This window comes from Phascolarctos cinereus, unplaced genomic scaffold, assembly GCF_003287225.1.
Source record: "Phascolarctos cinereus isolate Bilbo 61053 unplaced genomic scaffold, phaCin_HiC Scaffold_3;HRSCAF=262, whole genome shotgun sequence".
NCBI classification, from domain to species: Eukaryota; Metazoa; Chordata; class Mammalia; order Diprotodontia; family Phascolarctidae; genus Phascolarctos; species Phascolarctos cinereus.
Window position 1 is genome coordinate 141,678,499 of NW_027555736.1, and position 21,448 is coordinate 141,699,946.

Below are 21,448 nucleotides of genomic sequence, written 5' to 3' on the forward strand. Positions count from 1 at the left end.
TGCAAAGTGCTTTTGCATTTATTATCTCTCATAATCTTCACAAAACAAACCTTTATGTACTATTATTATCTTTGTTTTGTAAATGAGTTAACTGAGACTGTGATGATTTGCTCAGGGTCACAAAGGTAGTAAATTTTTGATGCAAAATTCAGACTCAGTTCTTTCTCACTCCAGTTCTCATCTCTATCTACCGTGCCACACCACCTTTCACACAGTTTGATATTCAGCTAAACAACATTTGGATACTTTGCCAAAATAAAAAAAAAAACAACACTTTTATCATTCAACTAATTTTTCAATGAAAAAAAATTGTGCTTTGTGTATTTATTTGAATTTTTCAGCTATTAGCACCACCATCTCACTCACCCCCATTATCATCAAATTGAAGAGAGAAAACTTTCTGGGTAATAAATATTGTAATAATTGTTTTTTTGGGCCAGCCAAAATCACATGACTCTGTAGATGGCTGAGAGAACAATGACGTGAAATTAAAAAAAAAAATTAGTATGCTGTACAGTCAGCCATATCAATAAAGAGAAACTCATAGGAGCAAAGTTTGGGACTTTTGTGGCTTCTAGATATACAGTTAATGTTTTGTGCACAAATAATTTTTACAACATAAATCATTTTACCTAAGGTAATGCTCATTTCAATAAAAAATACTTCAGAATCATTAGTTGTTGTGGTAAACTGACAAGAAATAGGTTCAGAGTAACATATGTTGTTATTGAGTCATTTTTCAGTCATGTCCAACTCTTTGTGACCCTATTTGGGATTTTTCTGGCAAAGATATTGGACTGGTTTGCCAATTCCTTCTCCAGCTCATTTTACAGAGGAGGAAACTGAGGCAAACAGCATTAGATTATTGCCCAGGGTCACTCAGCTAGTGTCTGAGGCTAGATTCGAACTCCTGACCCAACAGGCCTAGTGCTTTATCCACTGCACCACATAGCTGTACCAGAGTAATATATATCTGGTAATAAATGGAGTATCAGGGGATCAGAGATATTGAATTGGAAAGGACCTTTGAGGTCATTAAGCCAGTGCAGTCATTTTACAGATGAGGACATTGAGGCCAAAGAAGGTTAAGTAATTTGCCCAAGGTCACCTAGATAGTGACCATCAGAGGAAAGTTTTAACTCTGTTCTTTCCAGAAAGGAAATTCAATCAATACTCTAAACTTTAAAAATTAGTACAGTCAGATAATGTCTCAAATAGTGATTAGAAAATATAGAAAGAATAGTTATTACGTTGACCATTGTCTCTTGAGTCAGTGATAGAACTAGGGGAGAGGGGAGTGAGAAGTGAAGGTTTGGGGTTGAAACAGTGTCTTGAAGGTTGCTCAAGCCAATAAAATGCTTTTGAGAGAGCCTTAAAGGAAAGATACGGAACCCAAGACTCTTGGATTTCTTTTCTCCCAGTCTTGGAGTTGAAAGAAAAGGCTCTATCAATGATATTTATGTATGTTTTTATTTGACTTTAATCATTGGAATTCCATTAATTCTACATTTTTTCTTTTGTAAAATGTTAATGGAATACTTAAAGCTTTAATCTTTTATTAAATGATTCTTTTTCTATGCTTTTTCTGTTCTTTTTAAATGAGCTGAGCGAGCCAGAATTCTAAACCTGTAAGTAATGGTCCTTCCAAGTCCTAAATTCTGAAACTTAATTTAGGTATTAAATTATGAAAGGGAGATACTGGGGTGCTTTAGCAAGTAAAGAGAAAAACCAGTAAGTGGTTTCCAAATAATTTAACTTACCAATATTTATCTTCATATATTAAAAACTATAAATTTTAAAAAATCTGAAATTTTAATCAGCTGAAACATTTAAATGTTTATGTTGCATGCATTAATCTTATTACATAGAATTGAAAATTCGTGGGGGGTTGTCTGAAAGGACTAGTTGGACTGTTTTATTGAAGTTACTCATGTTTTGTTTTTGAATAATCATAAGTATTTCTTCCCTTCATGGTGTTACCATCTGTTTTAAATGTCAAATATAATAAAATCTGGCAGTGTTCTATATCAAATTAATGTTTTTTGCATCATTTTGCAAGGCATACCTATTGAGTCTTACTTCATAGGGAGAAGTGCTAGTTGTCCTTTCATATCTGGTTTTGTCACTCGGAGCCGCATATTATTCAGATGTATGGGTAGGAATTCGAGTTGGCACTCTCCTCCTTTATTCTGGCTTTTTATCCACTGGCTCTGATCAAGATGAAGAAATAGGGCCTTTTGCCTTTCCTTCACTTGTGGCCATGTTAAAAACAAAATTCATAAATGGAGTGAGTTGACAGGCCCCTTAAATAGAACTTTCCATTTGTAAACCTTTTTATTTATAAAGTTAATAGGCCTGGCTTTTCATTTCTCATATGCAGAAGCTCTTAACCTGAGTTCTAGGCCCACAAAGGGTCTATGCATAGATTTCTAAGTGGGAAAAAAGTCCATCTTTATTTCAGTATAATTGGTTTCCTTTATAACCCAGTTGCACTTCCGCAGATTCTCAGGATTGTTGCACTTCAGAACTAGAAGAGTCCTGAAGAGATGATTTTAGCAGGCCCCCTCATTTTCCAGGTGAAGAATAAGTGTTATCTCTAGGCCACACACTCCCCACTAAATCTGCTCATCTTCAAACTCTGCCTGGGAACTTGTTCTGCTTTGAATGGCATCAGCTTCCTCAGGAGCTCAGAGTCCATCTAATTCACTACCCTCATTTTATAGATGAGAGAACCAAGGCCCCCAGAGATTAAATGACTTGCCCAAGATTATACTGTCACTGGTGGAGCTGGATTTGAACCCTCTGAATCTAAATGCAGTTTCTCTGTGCCTGACAATAGAGATCTGATGGAATGTTCAACACACACACACACTTACTTCCCAATACTTTCAGAATGCTTCTGTTTTTCCTTTCAAAAAAAAAAATTGAGGGTAGTTATCAGCAGTGCTAGTATCAGAGGGAATGAATAGTAATTGCAGGACTTTCTAGAAAAATGACCTAATTTTAGCTAGAGATATGAGAGATGGCCGAGAAAGATGGGGAAAGTGTTGCTTCAGGGATGCTACACCTTCTTTGTGTAACACACAAATGCACCTGCTCATAATATAGTTAAACTAGCTAAATGTACCCCTAAAGCAAGCCAAAGGGAAAGTAGTCTACCTAGAGAAAGTTTCCTTAGAAAAGAGAGATTCAAGTAACAAACTCTTTTTTAAAAATTCTCTGAAGTGGTATATAGTGACTTTATTCTGAATATCCTAGGGGAAGGTCAATATATGACTTGTGTATATTGGTGGTGGGGTGGCTGGTTGTAGAATTTGCTTATTTAGTTTTGACTGTGCTGTATATCAAATATTTGAGTTTCATCAAATATGTTTGCCCTAAAAAGGGGGAAAAAAATCCTTATGCAGATATTCACTGTTTACAATTTTAACTCTCCTCAGCTGTTCTGGGTTTTGGGAGGAGGATTTGCAAATGGATTATCTCATAATGATTGTCTCAGCTGCTACTTTAAATATTCTTTGAGTTCTTTACTATATATCTATATATCTATATTTTTAAAAATTATTTATTTAGTTAGTTTTTGCTGATAGTTCCTAATAGGAGATCCATTTTAATCTGTTGACTTATTTACAGTGACTTCTTTCTGTATGCCAGAATGGTCTTGACATGTGTTAAAGCAATCCATCACGTTTCTGTGCTCCTCGTCTTTTTTCTCACATAGGCACTCCTCACAGTAGAGCTTCAGATGAGGGTGGCAGGCTTGGGTTGGGGATGGGGGGAAGAGAAGGATGGAAGGAACAGCTGCAAACCATATTTTATCTCCCATCCCTTTACTGGATGCTGTCAGTCTGTGTGCTAGTGCTGTGCTTGCAAATTAACTGGCTGCAGCCTCCACACCTCCCTCGTGACATCTGCCCATTGCTTCTAGAGCCAGATTAGATTGAATAATGGGGTCCACTCTGGGTTGAATGTCCCCCTTGTGGAGCCACCCATTTTTTTCAGGCCTTGTTCTTCCCTTGCCAATATTCTGGACCCTTTAGGATATCCATAAGACCCATTTAGTCTCATATCTGCTTCATTATATGCATTCTGTCTTTCTCTCTTTCTTCGAATTCTCTTTCCCAAACCCGCTGGCTTACTTTATTGAACTCTGTCTTGCTGAAATATTGTCCCTTGATTGAGAAAAGCTGTGACATTCCTATCATTGTTTTAGGATTTGTGGTATGTCTCAAAGTCCTGAAGGTTATATTTCTTGCTGTAATTGTTTCTACTAGATGGGAAGGAGCGATTTTTTTTTTGGATAATTTTAGGAAAAGTGAAATTTTTAGTTATAAAAACAAATTTTATTGATTTTTTGGTTTTATATCACTTTTTTCCCACTGTACCCTTCCTGCACCTCTCCCAAAGAGCCAAAAGGAAAAAAAAAAAGATTTGACAAAACTAACCAATATGATGTGATATGCAGTGTTCTACACCACAGTCCCTCACCTCTGCCAAGAATTGCAAGGGAGAAGGTGTCTTCTTATATCTCTTCTTTGAGGCCAACCTTGGTTATTTTAATTTGACAACATTTGATTTGTTATTTTGTCGTTTTTTTCCATTTACAAGGTTGCCATTATATATGTGTGTGTATACATATTTATTTATTTCTTCCAGGTTACTGTCTATAAGTTCATATAAATCTTTCCATGCTCCTCTGGATTCATCATAATCATTGTTTATTACAGCACAGTAATAATTTTCCGTTACAGTCATGAACCACAATTTTTCTTTAGCCATTCCTCAATCAACAGGCATCTTCTTTGTTTCTGTTTTTTTTTTCTTAGCACAAAAAGTGCTAACAAACAGCATTCTCAGCTTAGAAAGCTATAAGATAGAAAAATTGTGCCCCTCAGGAAAATATCACATTAAGTGGTGATTTTTTTTACTTCAATAAGTAATATTTGTTTATTTATGATATATCAGTGGACAGCTTTAAAATTTCAAGTAAAATAAATTCTCAGTACCAAAATATCATGTTTCTTCTCAGCTCTGCTAACTCTACTTTGTTTTTTTCTCTACTTTTGTTCATATCATAAAATAGTCAACATGCCATGCTTATTCATGTTAATATTACTTTTATCTCCCCAGTTACTATGATTATTTTAGGAAATTTATTGATTATATACTGTGTACAAAGCATAGGTTAGCTGTCCATATAGATGGCTTTATGGGGAGTTGGTGGGTATTATCTTCTCTTTCCCCCTTCCCCTCCATTAGATTATGGGCACCTTGAGAGCAGAGACTTATCTTTTTCCTTTTTTATATTCCCAGTGCTTAGCACAATGCCTGGCATATGGTTTGCCATAAATGTTTGACTGACTACTTAATCATGGTTCTTTACAATGGGTAAAGTCTCAAACCTCCTATAATCAGACCTCAAACACTATAATGCATGAGTCTCTTCACCTACTGTACCATGTGTATCTGTATTCTCCATTCCTCACTAAAATTTCAAGGGCTTAGACAAATATCACATCTGTCTATGCATAGGTATGTTCCAGGTATGTTACTATGTTCCAGGCACTGTGCTAAGATACAAATACGAGCAAATAAAACAAATAACTCTTCTCAAGAAGTTTTACATTCTAATGGGGGAAGATAGCACATTTAAGGGAGCTAGAAATTGGAAGTGGGAGAAGGTGGCAAGGAAACAGGTGAAGAGAAAGAATTCTGGAGGATATCCATGTATACATGAGGTGAAGCAAGTCTCTTGTTCTTCCTAAAATGGTGGTCCCAGGGAGGGGACTCAGGAGAGCAGTCTCAGGGTAGAGGTTCCTTAAGGGTGGCAAAGATGTAGGTGAGAAAAAGAAACCTGGAGAGTACTGAAGTCCATCTGTGGAGATGTTCACTAGGACCCAGACCCAAGGATTGACAATCAGGTCCATCCCAGTTAGGGGGTTTCCATCTTTAAAAAAAAAAAATTGTGACCTTGATAGTCATCAACAAATATTAGCATTTGCATATATGTAAAGGATACATTGAAAGAGGAAAGCATATAAAAACATAAATCTACAATGTACTTTTTTTTTTTAGTATTCACCAAATATAACATGGTATTTACCATGATGTTGCCCATGTCTGTCTGTGTTCCTTTCTCTTTATGCTGTCTCTCATGTGTTTTTTACTTTCTGCATTCATACCACAACCCAAACATTCAGCCAACCACCCCATTCCAACTGCTGAGGGAACTGAGTGTGTTTGCCACATCTCCTCCATCATGTGTGATAACCATATCACCTGGCAGCTCTTTTATAGCTGGGGTCATTAATGATAGGGAACAGGAAATAGCTGTTTACAGGTTGCAAACATTTGTCTTCCCAACAGGTTCCCAGTCTGAACAAAATGTTGCATTCTCTCTCTGGCTTTTTATTGATCTATCTGTCTGTCTGTCTGTCTGTCAGTCCTGCCCCTTACACCTACTAGCTGGATGACATGTGCCAATCATTTAATATCTCTGTGCTCTGAGCAACTACCCAAAACTATAAATTGCTGACCTGTATTAGTAAAGGGAGTTTTCTTATGCTTGAGCTCCCTATATCCATAAAATTACAGGTCCAGTTTCCATCCTTTCCCTTCCTTATGAAACAGCTCATCTTCCTTAGTCTTCTTGGAACAATCTTTGCTCTGACACTTGAATATATCTTCCTTTCCTTCTGAAGTGATTTGGGCCTGCACGTGTGGCAATGTCAGAAGAGAAAAGGAGCCATGTGCAGAAGATGTTAGGAAGGTAGAAATAACAAGAGTTGGCACCTAATTGTATGTAGGGCTTAAGAAAGAGTGAAGAATGGAGGATAATCCTAGGTTGTGAACCTGGAGGGATGATGGTACCCTAGGGAAGTTAGGAAGGGGGGAGGGTTTGAGAAGAAAGAAAATTAGTTAAGTTTTGAACATGTTGAGTTTAAGATGACTACTGGACTTCAGGTATGAGATATTTAATAAGCAGTTCAATATTTAAGACTGGAGGTCGAGAGAGGGCAGGGTAGGACGTCTGCATAGAGATGGTAATTGAATCCATGAAGGCTGATGAAATCAACAAGCAAAATAATATACAGGGAGAAGCTAAGAGGGTTCAGAACAGAGCTTCAGGAGACACACATGGTTAATGGTCATCTGATTGAGGACCCAGCAAAAGAGTCTAAGAAGGAGCAGCCTCATAGGTCAGGAAACTAGGAGAGAGCACTGTCAGGAAAACCTAGGGAAGAGAATATCAAGGAAAAGAGAGTGATGAGCATCAAAAGCTGCAGAGACTTCAAGAAAAATGAGGATTGAGAAAATCTCATTAGACTTGGCAGTTAAGAGATCATTGATAACTTTGAAGAGTGCAGTTTCAGTTTCGGAGTTGGAAACCCTACTATAGAGAGTTGAGAAAAGAGTGAGAGGAAAATAAATAGTGACATTGCCAATGACGTGCTCAAGGACATTAGCCCTTTAAGGGAGGAAAAATATAGGAGCTAGTTCATGGGGATGGAGATAGGTGGATCAAGTGAGGGATTTTTAAGGATGGGAGAGACATGTGCATGTTCGATACTAAGCAGAGAGTGGAGACTAGTGAGAGAACAGATTATTGAGGAGGCAGTAATGCTAGAGAGATGGGATGGAATGAATGACTTGTGCTTGTAAAGGGGTTTTCCTTGTCAAGTAGAAGGGCCTGCTTTTCAAGAACAGGTGAAGGAAGAGATGGTGGAAGACATCTGAGTGATGTGAGATAAGGACAGGAGAAGGGGGTGATCAGTTAATGGCCTTAAATTTTTCAGTGAAATGTGAGGCAAGGCACACAGCCGAATGGGTGGGAATAGTGAGGCTATGGGAAGTTAGAGGGAGATAAAAAGATTTGCATAAACCACTGCAGTGAATGCAATACTGAATCAATTAAAGACATATAGAAGGATTGCCTTGCCACAGTGAGAGTCCAGTTGAGATTATGAAACTTCAATTTGAAGCATTCCCACTCAGCACAATTTTGTAACTTCTCCAGCTTTGTTCAACAACTTGTGAATAGGAGTGAAGGCAGTGAATGGTGGAGTAATCCAAGCCTGGGGTTTGTCAGGGCAAGATCTTCAATAGAATAAGGGAGCAGGGAACTCCGGACATCTGGTTCACCAAGAAGACATGATGGGGAAGGGAAGAGAGTGTATCCAGTATAGAGGTAATGGCTTGGGAAAGAGCAAAGGGGTAAGGGGATTGGAGTGAGTATGAAAATGAGTATGAAAAATAGTTTGTAGTTGTGAGGGAAAGCAGAAGTGACAATGGAGCGTGGTCAGATAAAGGAATTTCAGAGTTCGTAAACCATGGGTGTGGAACGCTTGAGGGTGAGGGCAAGATCACGGGTTTCGTCATGCATGTATGCCTTAGGTGGGGTGAAGGAGTGGGTCATGGGAAATGGCTAAGTTGATGAATTTGGCTTAGAGTGTTTGAGAGAGTATCAGCTTATGTTAAAAATCCTCTAGTGTGAGGGCATGAGGTGGGGAGGAGAGGAAGACTGTGTGAACCAGTCACTCAGTTTGTTGAGGAAGAAATGAGACTGTCCTAGAGATGTGTAAACAGCTGTCATATCCTAATTGAGTGATTAGTATAGACTGACTGAACCTGAAAGGAGAAGCAGTTGCTAAGTGATAGTGATAGAAGGAAAGCCTGATAATGGCAGTTGGGAGCAAGGAGTATTCCAGCTCACCTGCCTTGACCAGTGCGATTAGTGCTGGAAAAAGTAGCCAGGGAAGCCGTCTCATCAGGGGGGAATCAGGTCTCAGTGTAAGAACAAGAAGACAGAATGAAAAGAGAAAAAAGATTTAAGTTAAGATGAAAGCTAGTTTGTTACCTCTGAAGCACATTCCCAGGCACAAGGGGAGGGTTGAGTAACTTTAGAGTGGGCATTTGGGGGCTGGGATGAGGGGGTGGGAATAAAGGAGCAGTCTTTGGGTGGGGGAGAACAGGGTTTAAACAATGGCAGCCAGACATTCAGAATTACCAGGGTGGGGAGGTAAGATAGGGTGGAAATATGTTTGTCATTGAGCTAAGGTTGGTAGGCTTTCATTGTCTTTAGGGGTTCAGCCTGGGAATGGAGTTGTCCCAGGCCTTCAAGCCACTGAGTATGGCTGGAAATAAATTGGGGAGTATGTGAAGGGGGGGTGAAATATGGAGGCTTCCCACTAGGGGCAAGACAGTGGTTATGGAGACATAGACTGCTGGAGAGAGTGCCTAGAACACGATGGAATAATTGTTCAGGGAAGCAGATGCAGGTAAGGCCACTACAGGTAGAGCTGTAGATGGCCAGAGAAGGTGAAGACAGTAAGGAGCTGTAGAAAGAGCTCTAGGTTTAGAATCAGAGATGGGAATTTGAATCTTGCATATACTGCCAGTGTGACTGATAACAAATCACTTCGCCTTTTTTGCTTTCACTTTCTTCATGTATAAAATATGCAACGTACACCTCTAAGCTCACTCCCAATTTCATATCCCATGAATTAATTGGCATGATTTAGTAATCTGACTTTTAAAGTGACCACACCCAACACAAGTTAAATAAAATTAAACCATTTAACCTAATATGGTAGGTAACTGTAAGTAGATTTTTTTTTCTGCAGTAGGATCAATAAGTCTCATCTTCTATTTCAGGAAAAGATGAAGGGTAAGAATAAATTGGTCCCCCGATTGTTGGGCATCACTAAGGACTCAGTGATGCGAGTAGATGAAAAGACCAAGGAAGTCTTGCAAGAGTGGCCCCTTACTACCGTCAAGCGCTGGGCAGCATCACCCAAGAGCTTTACTCTGGTACAGTGTCAGGGTGGGGAGGTGTGGGGGTAGGCAGGGAAGAGGGCAAAGGTGGGGCTTATGGTTTCACTTGTTATGACCTTTAATAACTTACTCACCTTGAAAAGCAAGGAGAACATGGCTGGGTGGAGTGGTTTGGGGTTGGTTGAATCATGTTATTATAGAAACACGAAAATGTTGATAGTTCTCCATCTTTTCACAACTATTATCCATTAGTATATGCTTCTATGTAACTAAATTCAACAAACTTTTTTTTAGGAAGCTACTCTGTATAGTCATTTATCATAGTACTCAACTATTATCACAGTACTTAACAGTGGGTACTTAAATATTACTGTGGATTGACCAGCTGACTCTTGAATCTATATAAATCTTTCAATGAATGCCATAGGCAAAAAGGAGTTAAGATAAGAAAAAGCCAATAGTTACTATATTGATCATTTGTTCATATCATTATTTAATTGGAAACCTCTGCTCCCCCAGTAAAAGTTATTATTCTACTTAACTTCATACGGTACTGAACCATAGTAGCCCTAGATGGATGTGCATTTTTTAAAATCCACAAATTTTTTAAAAATAAAAGTTACATTAAAACTGGTATATCTCTTGTCTTTCTGGTTCCATCTTTTCCCCGTCTTTAAAAATTGTTGTTGATTTTTTAAAATTTCTGTGAATACTGTTTTCTTTAGGATTTTGGGGAGTATCAGGAAAGTTATTATTCTGTACAAACAACTGAAGGAGAACAGATATCTCAGCTGATTGCAGGCTATATTGACATCATCCTCAAGAAGGTATTTACTAATTGATTTGATTAGAAAAATGGCCTTGAATGTCATCTTATGTGGTTCTCACACATAACTCTTCTGGGGTGACTGAGTCAAAGATTCATTCATTTGACTTTCTGGAATTTTGTTCTCTGTCTTCTAGAAACAAAGTAAAGATAGATTTGGATTAGAGGGAGATGAGGAGTCAACGATGTTAGAAGAATCTGTTTCCCCTAAAAAGTAAGTGTTTTGATCATGGAGGAAAGAGTTGCTTTTTAACAGAAAGGTGTACAATTATTCCTATTGGATTCCTATCCAATTATTCCTATCAGATGGGGAGATCTTGTATTGAATTCTAGTCACACTAAATAACTCATTTCTATGACATGAATGATGTTAAACAGAAAGTGAAATCCTGGCTCAGATTACAGAGAATACGGTGAATTACCATGTTCCGATACAGCAGGAGTTGTATTCTCTTGCTAGCTTCCCCCTTGTAGGAAATTGATTAAAGGATCAGGATTGGAAAGCACTTTGGAGGCCATCTACTCCAACCCCCTCATTTTACAGAAGAGACACTTTATAAAGGCCCCTGAAAGAGTGAAAGACTTTCCCACGGTCATATAGATGTAAGTTGCAAAGCCAAGAATGGAACCACATCCGGTGCCCTTTCCTCTCTACCAAGCGGTAGAGCATATAGCATCTCCTGACCCCCATCAGATTTGGTCAGTAGGACCTAAGTAGGCCCGTACTGGCACCCAGGAATCAGGTGAGAAACATTCAGCAGCTCAGAAATGCAGGTACCACAACTCTCCTCATGCTTGTCTGCCAAAAGTAAGAAAAGCACAGAAGTGCCATTCACAGTGGACAAGCCCAGGGTCCTTAATCTCTGGGTCTATGCAGGTGATCTGTATCACCCGACACCACCCTTAGCCTCAAATTCTTTGCTACTTGCAGAATATTATAGCCAACCTCTCAAGAATACAGTAGCAGCCTGCCTTCTATCCTCTTTCCTGTAATACTTTACTTAACTTAAACCTTGGGTAGAAGCACCATTTACTTCACTGTTCCCACATCCCAGGGACTATAAAAGCATCTTAGGAAAATTCCCATCACACTGTGATAGGGACAGATGTACTCTCCCGCTCTCTCCCAGTCACCTGTTCTCGCTTACTGAATTACTTACTTAACTTCTCACTTTATTCGCTAGACAGACGTGTGAAGGCAACAGGTCATAATGTCGTCCAGTAGAAGCTATGTTCCAGATCCTTTCTCTGACAGTTAACTGGTAGTGTGAGCTATTACCACTCCATGCCTCGTGTGAGGAAGCAGGCACTGAGTTTGGAGCATTTGCAAGTAATAATCATTGTGTCTTCATTTACATTGGTGAGGCAGCTTAAGAGATGATTGCTTGCCTACTGGCAAATAAAAGTTTAAAAGTTTGCATTTTTCTTGCTGTGCTTTTCCTTTTTTCTCATTAACGAAGAGAAGTAATCTGATTTTAGGATTTGAAAATAGACATCTGCTTTTTAGAGTGCACAGGAAGCCATGTGGCTTTTGTACATGATTACACAGGCTGTCTTTCCATTGTTCATTGGTTGAACTCACTGTGCTCCAGATTCAATTCTCCCATTCCCTGTAAATGTCTGCTGTACCTGATTTGCCTGAGGGTATCATCTAAGGAAATGAAAACAGTCTAGACCATTCTGCCATAATTACTAGTACTGGCAGTTGGTAATGTAGAGACTGCTGTGCAGTGAGGGAAATGGGCAGGGGATTTCATTTTGGAGGAACAGAGCCATTGGATAGCCTTCTTCTTTGTTCACATTTATCTTGTTAATTAGGTTGGTATCAAAATAATGGCTACTAAGTGAGCTTCCACATGCATTATTACTGGAGGGAGGAACTTGGATGTCTGTGGCTTTTTTATCCAATAAAGCCTTTTAAAAAATTATCAGAAATCTATTTTATTTAATGGATCTCTGTGTAGCACCTGGCCCAGTGTGTATTTTTTTCCCAGTGGTTCATAACCAAGTTATAATGATGTTTTCTATTGTTTTTCCCCAACTCCTGCCCTTTCCCCACCTCATTCTTCCTTTCTAACATGCTCTCAGAGTTATTTTATGATTGTTCCCAAGTATTAGTGCTGAAGTTGGAATTAAATCTAATGTGAAATAAGTTTTTGCCTGGCCTGTGGCAAGAATACTATAAATTCTTGGAATTAGAAGTGACCAGCAAATGTAAATGAGCAAATTCACGGCTGGTATTTAAGATGATGTATATTGGTAGGGAAGGAACTTGCTTCAGATGACTCTTGCCATTATCTCTTAGCATTCCCCACATCAGTCATACAGTCAGTATCTCTTAGCATTCTGACCTGAGAAGTGTCTTTAAAGGGTCACCATGTCTAAAAATCCCACCACCATTGCACCCCTTTCACATTGGCCTAAGGAGGGAACTCTTTGATGTGGACACCTGAGGAAAGGAAAGATGCATCTAGAAATGCCCATAGACTAGCCCCTTTTTCTTTTTCCTTTATGCTTGATAGAGGGGAACAGGGGTTCAGACTACATCTGTTGGACTAAAGGGATCTTGTCTACTGCTTTTTGCTAACCCATCTCATAACCACCTTGTTTTCCTTGCCCCGATTCAGCTTCATCAAAGAGGGAGAGATCCCATTGCTTGAGAACCCTTGAGTACTCCCACTCCCAGAGAGTGAACTTTGATGGTGTGGGAGCTTCTCACTGGTAGGAGGGTCTATCTCAATTACATCTGATCAGTCTACAAGGGCCTACACACAGGGTGGGCACTGTGGCTCCTGAATGTGGCCCAGTTTTGGATGACCAAATTCCTAACTTGCTTTTTACTCAGTGAGAAATAACATAATGATGTTATGCTATGTTCAATGAGATTTTTTGATATTGAAGTGCCAAAGCAGGGCATGTTATAAAGTCTTCACTTGACAACTCAGCATTGTCCTCTGATTTATTCGTTAGTGTTTGGTCTTCCACTTTTTTTAAACTAAGTTTATTGTTTTCAAGTTAAATATGTAGCATTCACCAAAAGACAAAAGATGACACACACCGACTCACAGAGATTGCCAACATGTTACAAATGGACTGTACCTGTATGTTAGGACCCACATATGTAAAAATATGAAAGTTGTAATTGATGAAGTAAGAGGTGATTATTTGTGTTTCTGAGATTGACTTTCCATAGACTTGACATAGTTTTCTCCATGTGAACTACCTTCGTCACATTCAGAAGTACAATTCAATTTACTGAAATTTAGTTGGCATGAAACTTTCTTTCAGGAAGATATTTATTGTTTGAGGCAAGATATGCTTGTTATATTTAATTTTATTTTATTACTTAAAAGTAAACTATATTCTGTATAGGTGGCTGTCTGACAGAAACTAAGCAGTTCAAAATTGTCTCCCCAGGTCCACCATCCTACAGCAGCAGTTCAACCGAACAGGAAAGGTAGAACATGGCTCTGTGGCATTGCCAGCTGTCATGCGCTCTGGTTCCAGTGGACCCGAAACTTTCAACATTGGCAGTATGCCCTCCCCTCAGCAGCAGGTCATGGTTGGCCAGATGCATCGAGGACACATGCCTCCATTGGTAAGCCTTTTCATTGCAGTTTCTTTGATCACCCATGTGCTCTCTTTCTCCTTCAAACCAATAAACAATTATTAAATGCCTACTATGTCTCAGGCCCTGAGAATAAGCCCTAGTGATACAAACAGGAAGCAAAAATAATACCTTTCCTCAAGGATCTTGCATTTTAACAGAGGAGTAAGTCTGTGCAAGAATATCTGTAGATTTTTTACATGGTAACCATATAGAAGATGCTGGCATCTGGGGGAGAAACAGAAAAAAGACTGTTGCAGAAGGTGGTGTTTGAGCTGTGCCTTGGAGGAAGACAAGAAAGACATGTAGTTTATTTTGTTGTTTTGGGTTGGGGTTTTTTTCACCCTTCCCCCCTCCCCAATAATATTGATTAGCTGTGCTAAGCTATACATATTCAATCATATGGTCCCACATGTGAAACCAGCCTCCTGGACTTGAGCAGTGGTTGCTGAGAATGTTCAAAAGTGGATATGCTCAAGGTTGACCTATTTTGCTTATGTAAGTGTCAAACTCATGACTTTATCTTGAATAGAAATGTACTTTAACCAAATTACTTGATTGTTCCAAATCTTGTTCAGCAAATTGTTACAGAGAAACATCTTGGTGTGGTGGATAGAGAGGCAGCTTTGGTGTCAGGATGACTTGGATTCATTCCTTCTTCTTACACATACTGACTGTGTTTTCAAAATATTGTTTATTGAAGCAACTCACTTTAACTTCTTGATACTCCGGGCCACTCTTTAAACTAGAAATGTCAGAATAGTTGCTGATCTGTGTTGGTAGAAGGTGTGTGTCCTTCCTATTCTCTTAAAATCATGCATCTATAGTAAAAGCAAAACAGAACAAAACCTGTTATTACATAAGCTTGAATATAGACTTTCAGCTGAAGGTAATACATGACTACAGAGGAATCCAACAGGTAATGCATATGAATTTCCACAAATATTGCCCTGATCTTTAAAATAAATACCTGCTTGAGCCTGCTTTGCCAATCAGTTTTACGAGGTGACCTACCCTATTGGACAAGGGATTTCCAAAGCCTATAGGAAGGAAAGCAGTTGGCCCCTGCCAAGAACTGTTGGTACTGTCAGTACTGGATTTGGTTAGAATTCAGCTCAATAATCATTTTAACCCTTCCTGTGTATAAGACACTGGGAAGTCCAAAGATAAATAAAACACACTCTGTTCTTTAGAAGCTTATATGTATTGTAATATGGGAGAGGAGATAGATATATATATATATATTGAACTTCTATTATAAAATAGAATATGTTTCAGTCATAGAACAGGCAGAAACCAAATGCTGTAAGACATTCAAGGAGAGGAAAAAAAGGCATCTGTCTACCCAGGGAAAGTAAGGAAAGCCAGGACATGGCATTATAGTTGAGCCTTAAAGGTTAGGTCAGATATCAATATTCAGATATTTGGAGCCAGAAATGACAGGGGGAAGAAGGTATCTCGTGAGTAGGGGTAGCTAGAAATGCAGAGAAGTAGAAGAGGGATGGGTTGAATCTTAAGAAATAGTGAAAATCCCAGTGATGAAATAGGCAAAACTGAGTTTAACCTGATAGGAGCTACAAGACAGTAATAGTAGCTAACATTTATGACATACTTTAAGATTTATAGTGCTTTGCATATATGATCTCATTTGAGCTTCACAACCACCACATTAAGGTAAATGCGGTTATCTCCATTTTATAGATGGGAAAACTGAGACTAAGACAGATTAACTGATTTGTCCATGGTCATACAACTAATAAGCATCTGAGGCAAGATTTGAATTTGGCTCTTCCTGATTCCAAGTCCAGTGCTCCATCCACTGCACCATCTTACTAGCAAGATTCCAATTAAGAGCTGTTAAAAAGTCCTCCCTCGTTTTTAGAGTCGTCTATGCAAAGCCCCAAGACATGCCAAAATTTAGAAAGACACGGAGTTTTGTCAGAACTGTATGACTTCCTTTACAAAAGGAGATTTTTTTTTTTCTGTTGGAATTCCCCATGTCCATTTGTTTTCCCAGACTTCGGCCCAGCAGGCTCTGATGGGAACAATTAATACGAGCATGCATGCGGTTCAGCAAGCTCAGGCGGACCTCAGTGAAGTTGATAACCTACCACCTCTCGGGCAAGATATGGTGAGTGTTTTCTATAAGTCTTTCAGCACGTCTCATATCCAGCAGAAGGCCAGATAATTTATCATATGTGAAACTTGGCACTGGAAAAGATTCTGGTTTGGAACCTGTTATTTAGTCATTGTTTCTTAGCTGAACCCTCAGGAACAGATACAATTTTATGGGTAAATGGAATCCTGAGATTTCAGGATTATACGGTGTCAGAGCTGGAAAGGACTTTAACGCCCAGCTAGTCCAACCCTGTCACTTAATAGAAAGGAAACTGAGGCCCAGGTAGTTGAGATGATATATCCAACATCACACCAGACCATCTCACCTCTCTGCCTAGTGATCTCTAGTGGCTTCCTGTTACTTCCAGATCAATTATAAATTTTTCTGTTTGGCAGTTAAAACTCTGTATGACTTGGTCCCTCCCTAAATTTCCTACATCCTTACACCCTATTCCCCTCACACACTCTATAATCCAGCTACATTGTCCTTTTTGTAGCTTCTCAAACAAAGCACTGCATTTCCTAGAGTGCCTTTTCATCAGGACTATCTCCTACCTAGCCTGTTCTTTTCCCTCATTTGCTGCCTGTTAATTTTCCCATGTTCCTTCAAGTCTCATTTTAAATTCTGCTTTATGCAATTAGCCTTTGTTACTGCCATCCTAGCCGATAATGTCTTTCAAATTAACTTCCATCTACTCTGTGTGTGTGTGTGTGTGTGTGTGTGTGTGTTTTCGTGCTGGCTCATCCATTAGAATGTAAACTCCTAGAGGGGAGAGTTTTGTTTTGTTTTGTTTTGTTTTGACCGTTTTTGTACCCTTAGCACTTAGCCACGGTGCCTGACACATAGTCAGTATTTAATAAATGCTTGTTGCCTGACTGATTAGAAAATTAGTAATTGTCAGACAGGGATAGAACCCAGATTTCCTGAATCCAAGTTTAGTGCCCTTTCCAGTTTATTATATTGTGTGATGGTGATAGCCTTGGGGACCATAGTAGAAACAAAACTTCAGTAGGCGTAAGCAATGAGTGCTACTTGAGCTCCTATACATCATTTGGGATATTTGTATATTGATATCATGAAAATGCTGTTTGGATCTCTTTAACATTAATTGGCACTGCAGTCAGCTACACAAGATGGGGCTAGCTAGCAGTAGACATTCAGTGATGTTCTTAAGCCAAGAAAAATACTCTTCTGATTCTGGTTATCTGTCCTGTTGCCTTTAGTTCTAGGTCATTAGGGTACCATAACTTATTGACATTTTACTTTTTGGACTATGATGGCTTTAGATCTAGCATGACTGGAGAATAGCGTCTTCTCAGATATTCTGAATAGAGAACCATTACTTTCGTCATCAGATTTCAAATAATTACAAGCAGATTTCCTAGTAGACCCATATCACACCTACTGTAATCTCACTCTGATGTAATCACAAATTACAAGGAAGATTAGAAGACACTTCAAGATCTTACTGGGCCTCAGGAGCACCATTCCGATGTTCACTTCCCATATATAGTAAAACACGGAAGAGACAATTTAATATAAATTTCCAATATCTTCGGGTCTTAAAATTTAAGAATTGGCATGGACCTTAAAATGCATCTAGTCCCCTTTCCTTTCTTTTATTGAGTAGAAGCTCAAGCCTGGAAGGATGAAATTATTTTTCTGAAGGTCATTCTATTAGCTAATGACATGGATAAGACTAGAATAACCAAGGTTTTTTCTAAATGTCAGGTAGGGGAGAATCTACAATATCTACTCATGTATATCATTTGTAATATAGTGGAGAGAACCCCAGAGTAAGGAAGACATGGCTTCAGTCCCTGTCACTGACACATTCTGGCTCCATGATCATGAGTGAGTGAACTGACCTCTCTGTATCTCTGACAAATCTAGAAGTCTACAGTTTCCAGAAGAGTTGCCCATCTCCATCACTGGAGGGAGTTTTCACCCCGGGAGTTCCCTATACCAATGAAATCACAGATCCAGAACTAAAAAACACTTGTTTTATTTGCTACAGCTATTGCATCTAAATAGATTCAAATTTCTAGAAAGGTAGCCCTTGTCCTGAGAAGAGAACACTGGTAAACTGCACAAACCTACAGAACAGAAAAGGGAATGACTACTGACTGATATTGTCAATGTCATGAAGCCAAATAGCTTTTTTTTTTTCCCCACTAGGTTCAGGACTTAAACTTGATCTGACTGAATAAGGTCATCAGGCCTTTCACTGCAGGGATTTTTAAAGTAAAGAGAGTAGTAGTAATGGTTTTTAATGAAACAACCAGGAAAACAAAAAAGACTTTGGATTTTGCTTTGTTTTAGATCAGATACGTTGGCTCCTGTCTTTTGAGGGCAGGTTCTTTTGTTCCTCCTTTAATTTGGCATGTAATTGACATTCTTTTGGGTGATTTTCTTATTTTGCAGGCCTCTAGGATGTGGGTTCAGAACAAAGTCGATGAATCAAAACATGAAATCCACTCTCAGGTTGATGCTATCACGGCTGGAACAGCTTCAGTTGTTAACCTCACAGCTGGTGAGTCACTGGGATAGAGATTTGTGGAGTGCTAGAGTGTTTCCCCCATTGCCCTTTAATTGAAAAAACAGATTTCCATAATATGGGGGGAACTGTCTATATTTATACATTGCCAGATTTGCTTCAACCCACTCACTTTCTCCAGTAGGACCCTGGAGATCTTGAAAAAAGACTTGGTCCCATTTCAACCACATCATACATTATGTGAAAGCACATAAAAACCCCTTTTTCCCCATGGCAATATGCTAAACATTGTATAAAGTATGTTAATTCAGGATCTCCCCTCTTAGTGCTTATAGCTCTCAAGAGGGAGAGTTAGTTATACCATGGATGGATCCAACTTCTCTCCCTTTCTCTGAAGCATAAAGTAACACTGTCTTTAAGGGCAAAAGTTATTAGAGAATCAGACCTTGTCCTATCAGAGAAGTGAAAAGGAAACTGACCCAGAAAATCTGCTTTCCATCATGCAGGTCTCATTTACATTATATTATGTTTAAAGCAGTAAGAGTTAAACTCCCTACGCACCAGATGGGGCCATAACCACAAATGCCATAAAGTGTTGAAATTCCCTTTGGTGATTTAAAAGTTATTTTATTTAAGCAGTGAGTGACTAAGAAGGCCATCCAGATGGACTGTCTTTCTTAAATGTACTTTCAGTGATAAGGAGTTAATACTATCACTGCCATATGCCTCTACCTCTTTTTCTTCACAATGCCATACAAGCAAATCCCTTTTCCATGAAACTCATCCTAATCCTTCCACCTGTTAGGACCCTCCTTCACATTCTTCTTTGTAGTTATTCTCTTCATATTTTTTCTGCATATGTTTTATCATTTTACCTTCCCGTTATCTGTATTTTATCTTCCCATCCAATGTCAGCACCTTCACAATAGGAATTCTTCCCTTTCTTTTGTGTTTGTAATTCTGGTGTCTAATCCAGTTAAGTGGCCAATGGTAAGCACTCAATAAATGTTCTTTTATTGATTGAGCTTCAAAAAAATCAATGAAAAAGCTTTGTTAAGTATCTGCTAAGGCATTGTGCTGAATTGTAGGGGTGCAGATAAAAAATGAAAGTCCTTCAAGGAATTTATGCTATATTAGAAGAAACAACATGTGTATATTTGTATGCACATACACACATATAAATATGTATGTATGCCTATAGAGATGTGTGTGTGTGTATTAAAATAAATACAAGATAATATCAAGAGGAGGGGTTACTACAACTGGGATCTGTATGTACTTTTTGTAGAATAAAACTTGAGCTTTGTAAGAAGCCTGGAATTCCAGGAGGCAAAGATGTGGAAGGAGTGCATCCCAAGCATGAGGTATACCTTGCAAGGGCAGGGGTGGAACACCAAGAAGACCAGTTTGACTAGACCATAGAGTGTGTGAAGGAAGGCGAAGAACGTGTAATAAGCTTGAGGAGGTTCACTGTGTTAGGTTGGCCTTGGCGGTCCAGATGTGTAATAAGATTGATTTGTCTGTTTTGTTCCTTTATTTTTGGCAGTTAACCAGGAGACCAAAACAGGTTACATAGAGTTGTTCCTACCCTCAGGTTGTTAGCATCCAACCAACCTGCTGTCCCTTTCTCCTTTTTCTGCCTCAGGTGACCCTGCAGACACAGATTATACCGCTGTGGGCTGTGCAATCACAACCATCTCTTCCAACTTGACGGAAATGTCCAAGGGTGTGAAGCTCCTGGCAGCCCTCATGGATGACGATGTGGGCAGTGGAGAAGACCTACTGAGAGCTGCTCGGACGTTAGCTGGGGCAGTGTCAGATTTGTTAAAGGCTGTGCAGCCCATTTCTGGAGAGGTAAACGTTTGAATAAAGGGTTGTGTGAAGAGGATGGCATCCTTTGAGGAGATAACTTTTGCTCTTTGGCCCCTTGTTTTGTCCACTCAGAGGACTTGGATGCAAATCCCACCTCTGACATTACTTGTGGGATCTTGTGAAATATCTTCCTCTCCCTGGGCCTCAATTTCCTATTTGCAAAAAAGAGGAAATTGAATTAGATTGCCTTTAAGATCCCTCCCATTTCTAGATCTATGATCTTGTAAGTTTCACTTTTATTGGATATCTTAGGCACTTCATAGTAGAGTTTTGCAAATTAATGAAGAAATGGTGGAGATTTTGAGAGTGAGTTTTTTTTAGTTTTGTGGAATTGAGCTAGTTCTCTTGGGCTACTAATTTTGCATTAAGTGACTTGGAAGGAGTACTTTGCTAAGATATAGCCCCACTGATCTCCAAAAGGCACCAAACATTTAAAGGTTTAAGCACTTTGGACCCTTATTTACTTGAAGTGAGCACTACTTTGTTAACTGGGCCTTGCCCATCTTGTGAAAATTTTAACTCCATTTATTCACATCAGTGGTTTTCCATCCTGGTCTATAAGATCTATAAGTTCTTTAGATAGAACCAATGACTGTATTACCTATTCTTCTTGCGTTCTGTACTAACTTTAGACATTTATATTCAGATCTTTGGGGAAATCCTGCCAGTTCCCCTATGTCTGAAAGAATCTGTATCTGCCATAACTGGGGTTTTTTGGTGAATGACTGTTCTTTTCCAACTGAAAGTTGTTTT

The 21,448-nt window shown here is 39.0% G+C and overlaps 1 protein-coding gene across 1 annotated transcript in view; it reads left to right on the forward strand.

Annotated features, from left to right (window-relative positions):
• TLN2 (talin 2) overlaps positions 1–21,448 on the forward strand; it is a 575,966-nt gene that overhangs the window by 355,426 nt on the left and 199,092 nt on the right. The window contains 7 exon segments of the mRNA XM_078151184.1: positions 9,655–9,810; positions 10,500–10,601; positions 10,738–10,814; positions 14,018–14,198; positions 16,225–16,338; positions 18,751–18,859; positions 20,469–20,677. Coding sequence (XP_078007310.1) covers positions 9,655–9,810; positions 10,500–10,601; positions 10,738–10,814; positions 14,018–14,198; positions 16,225–16,338; positions 18,751–18,859; positions 20,469–20,677 — 948 coding nt within the window.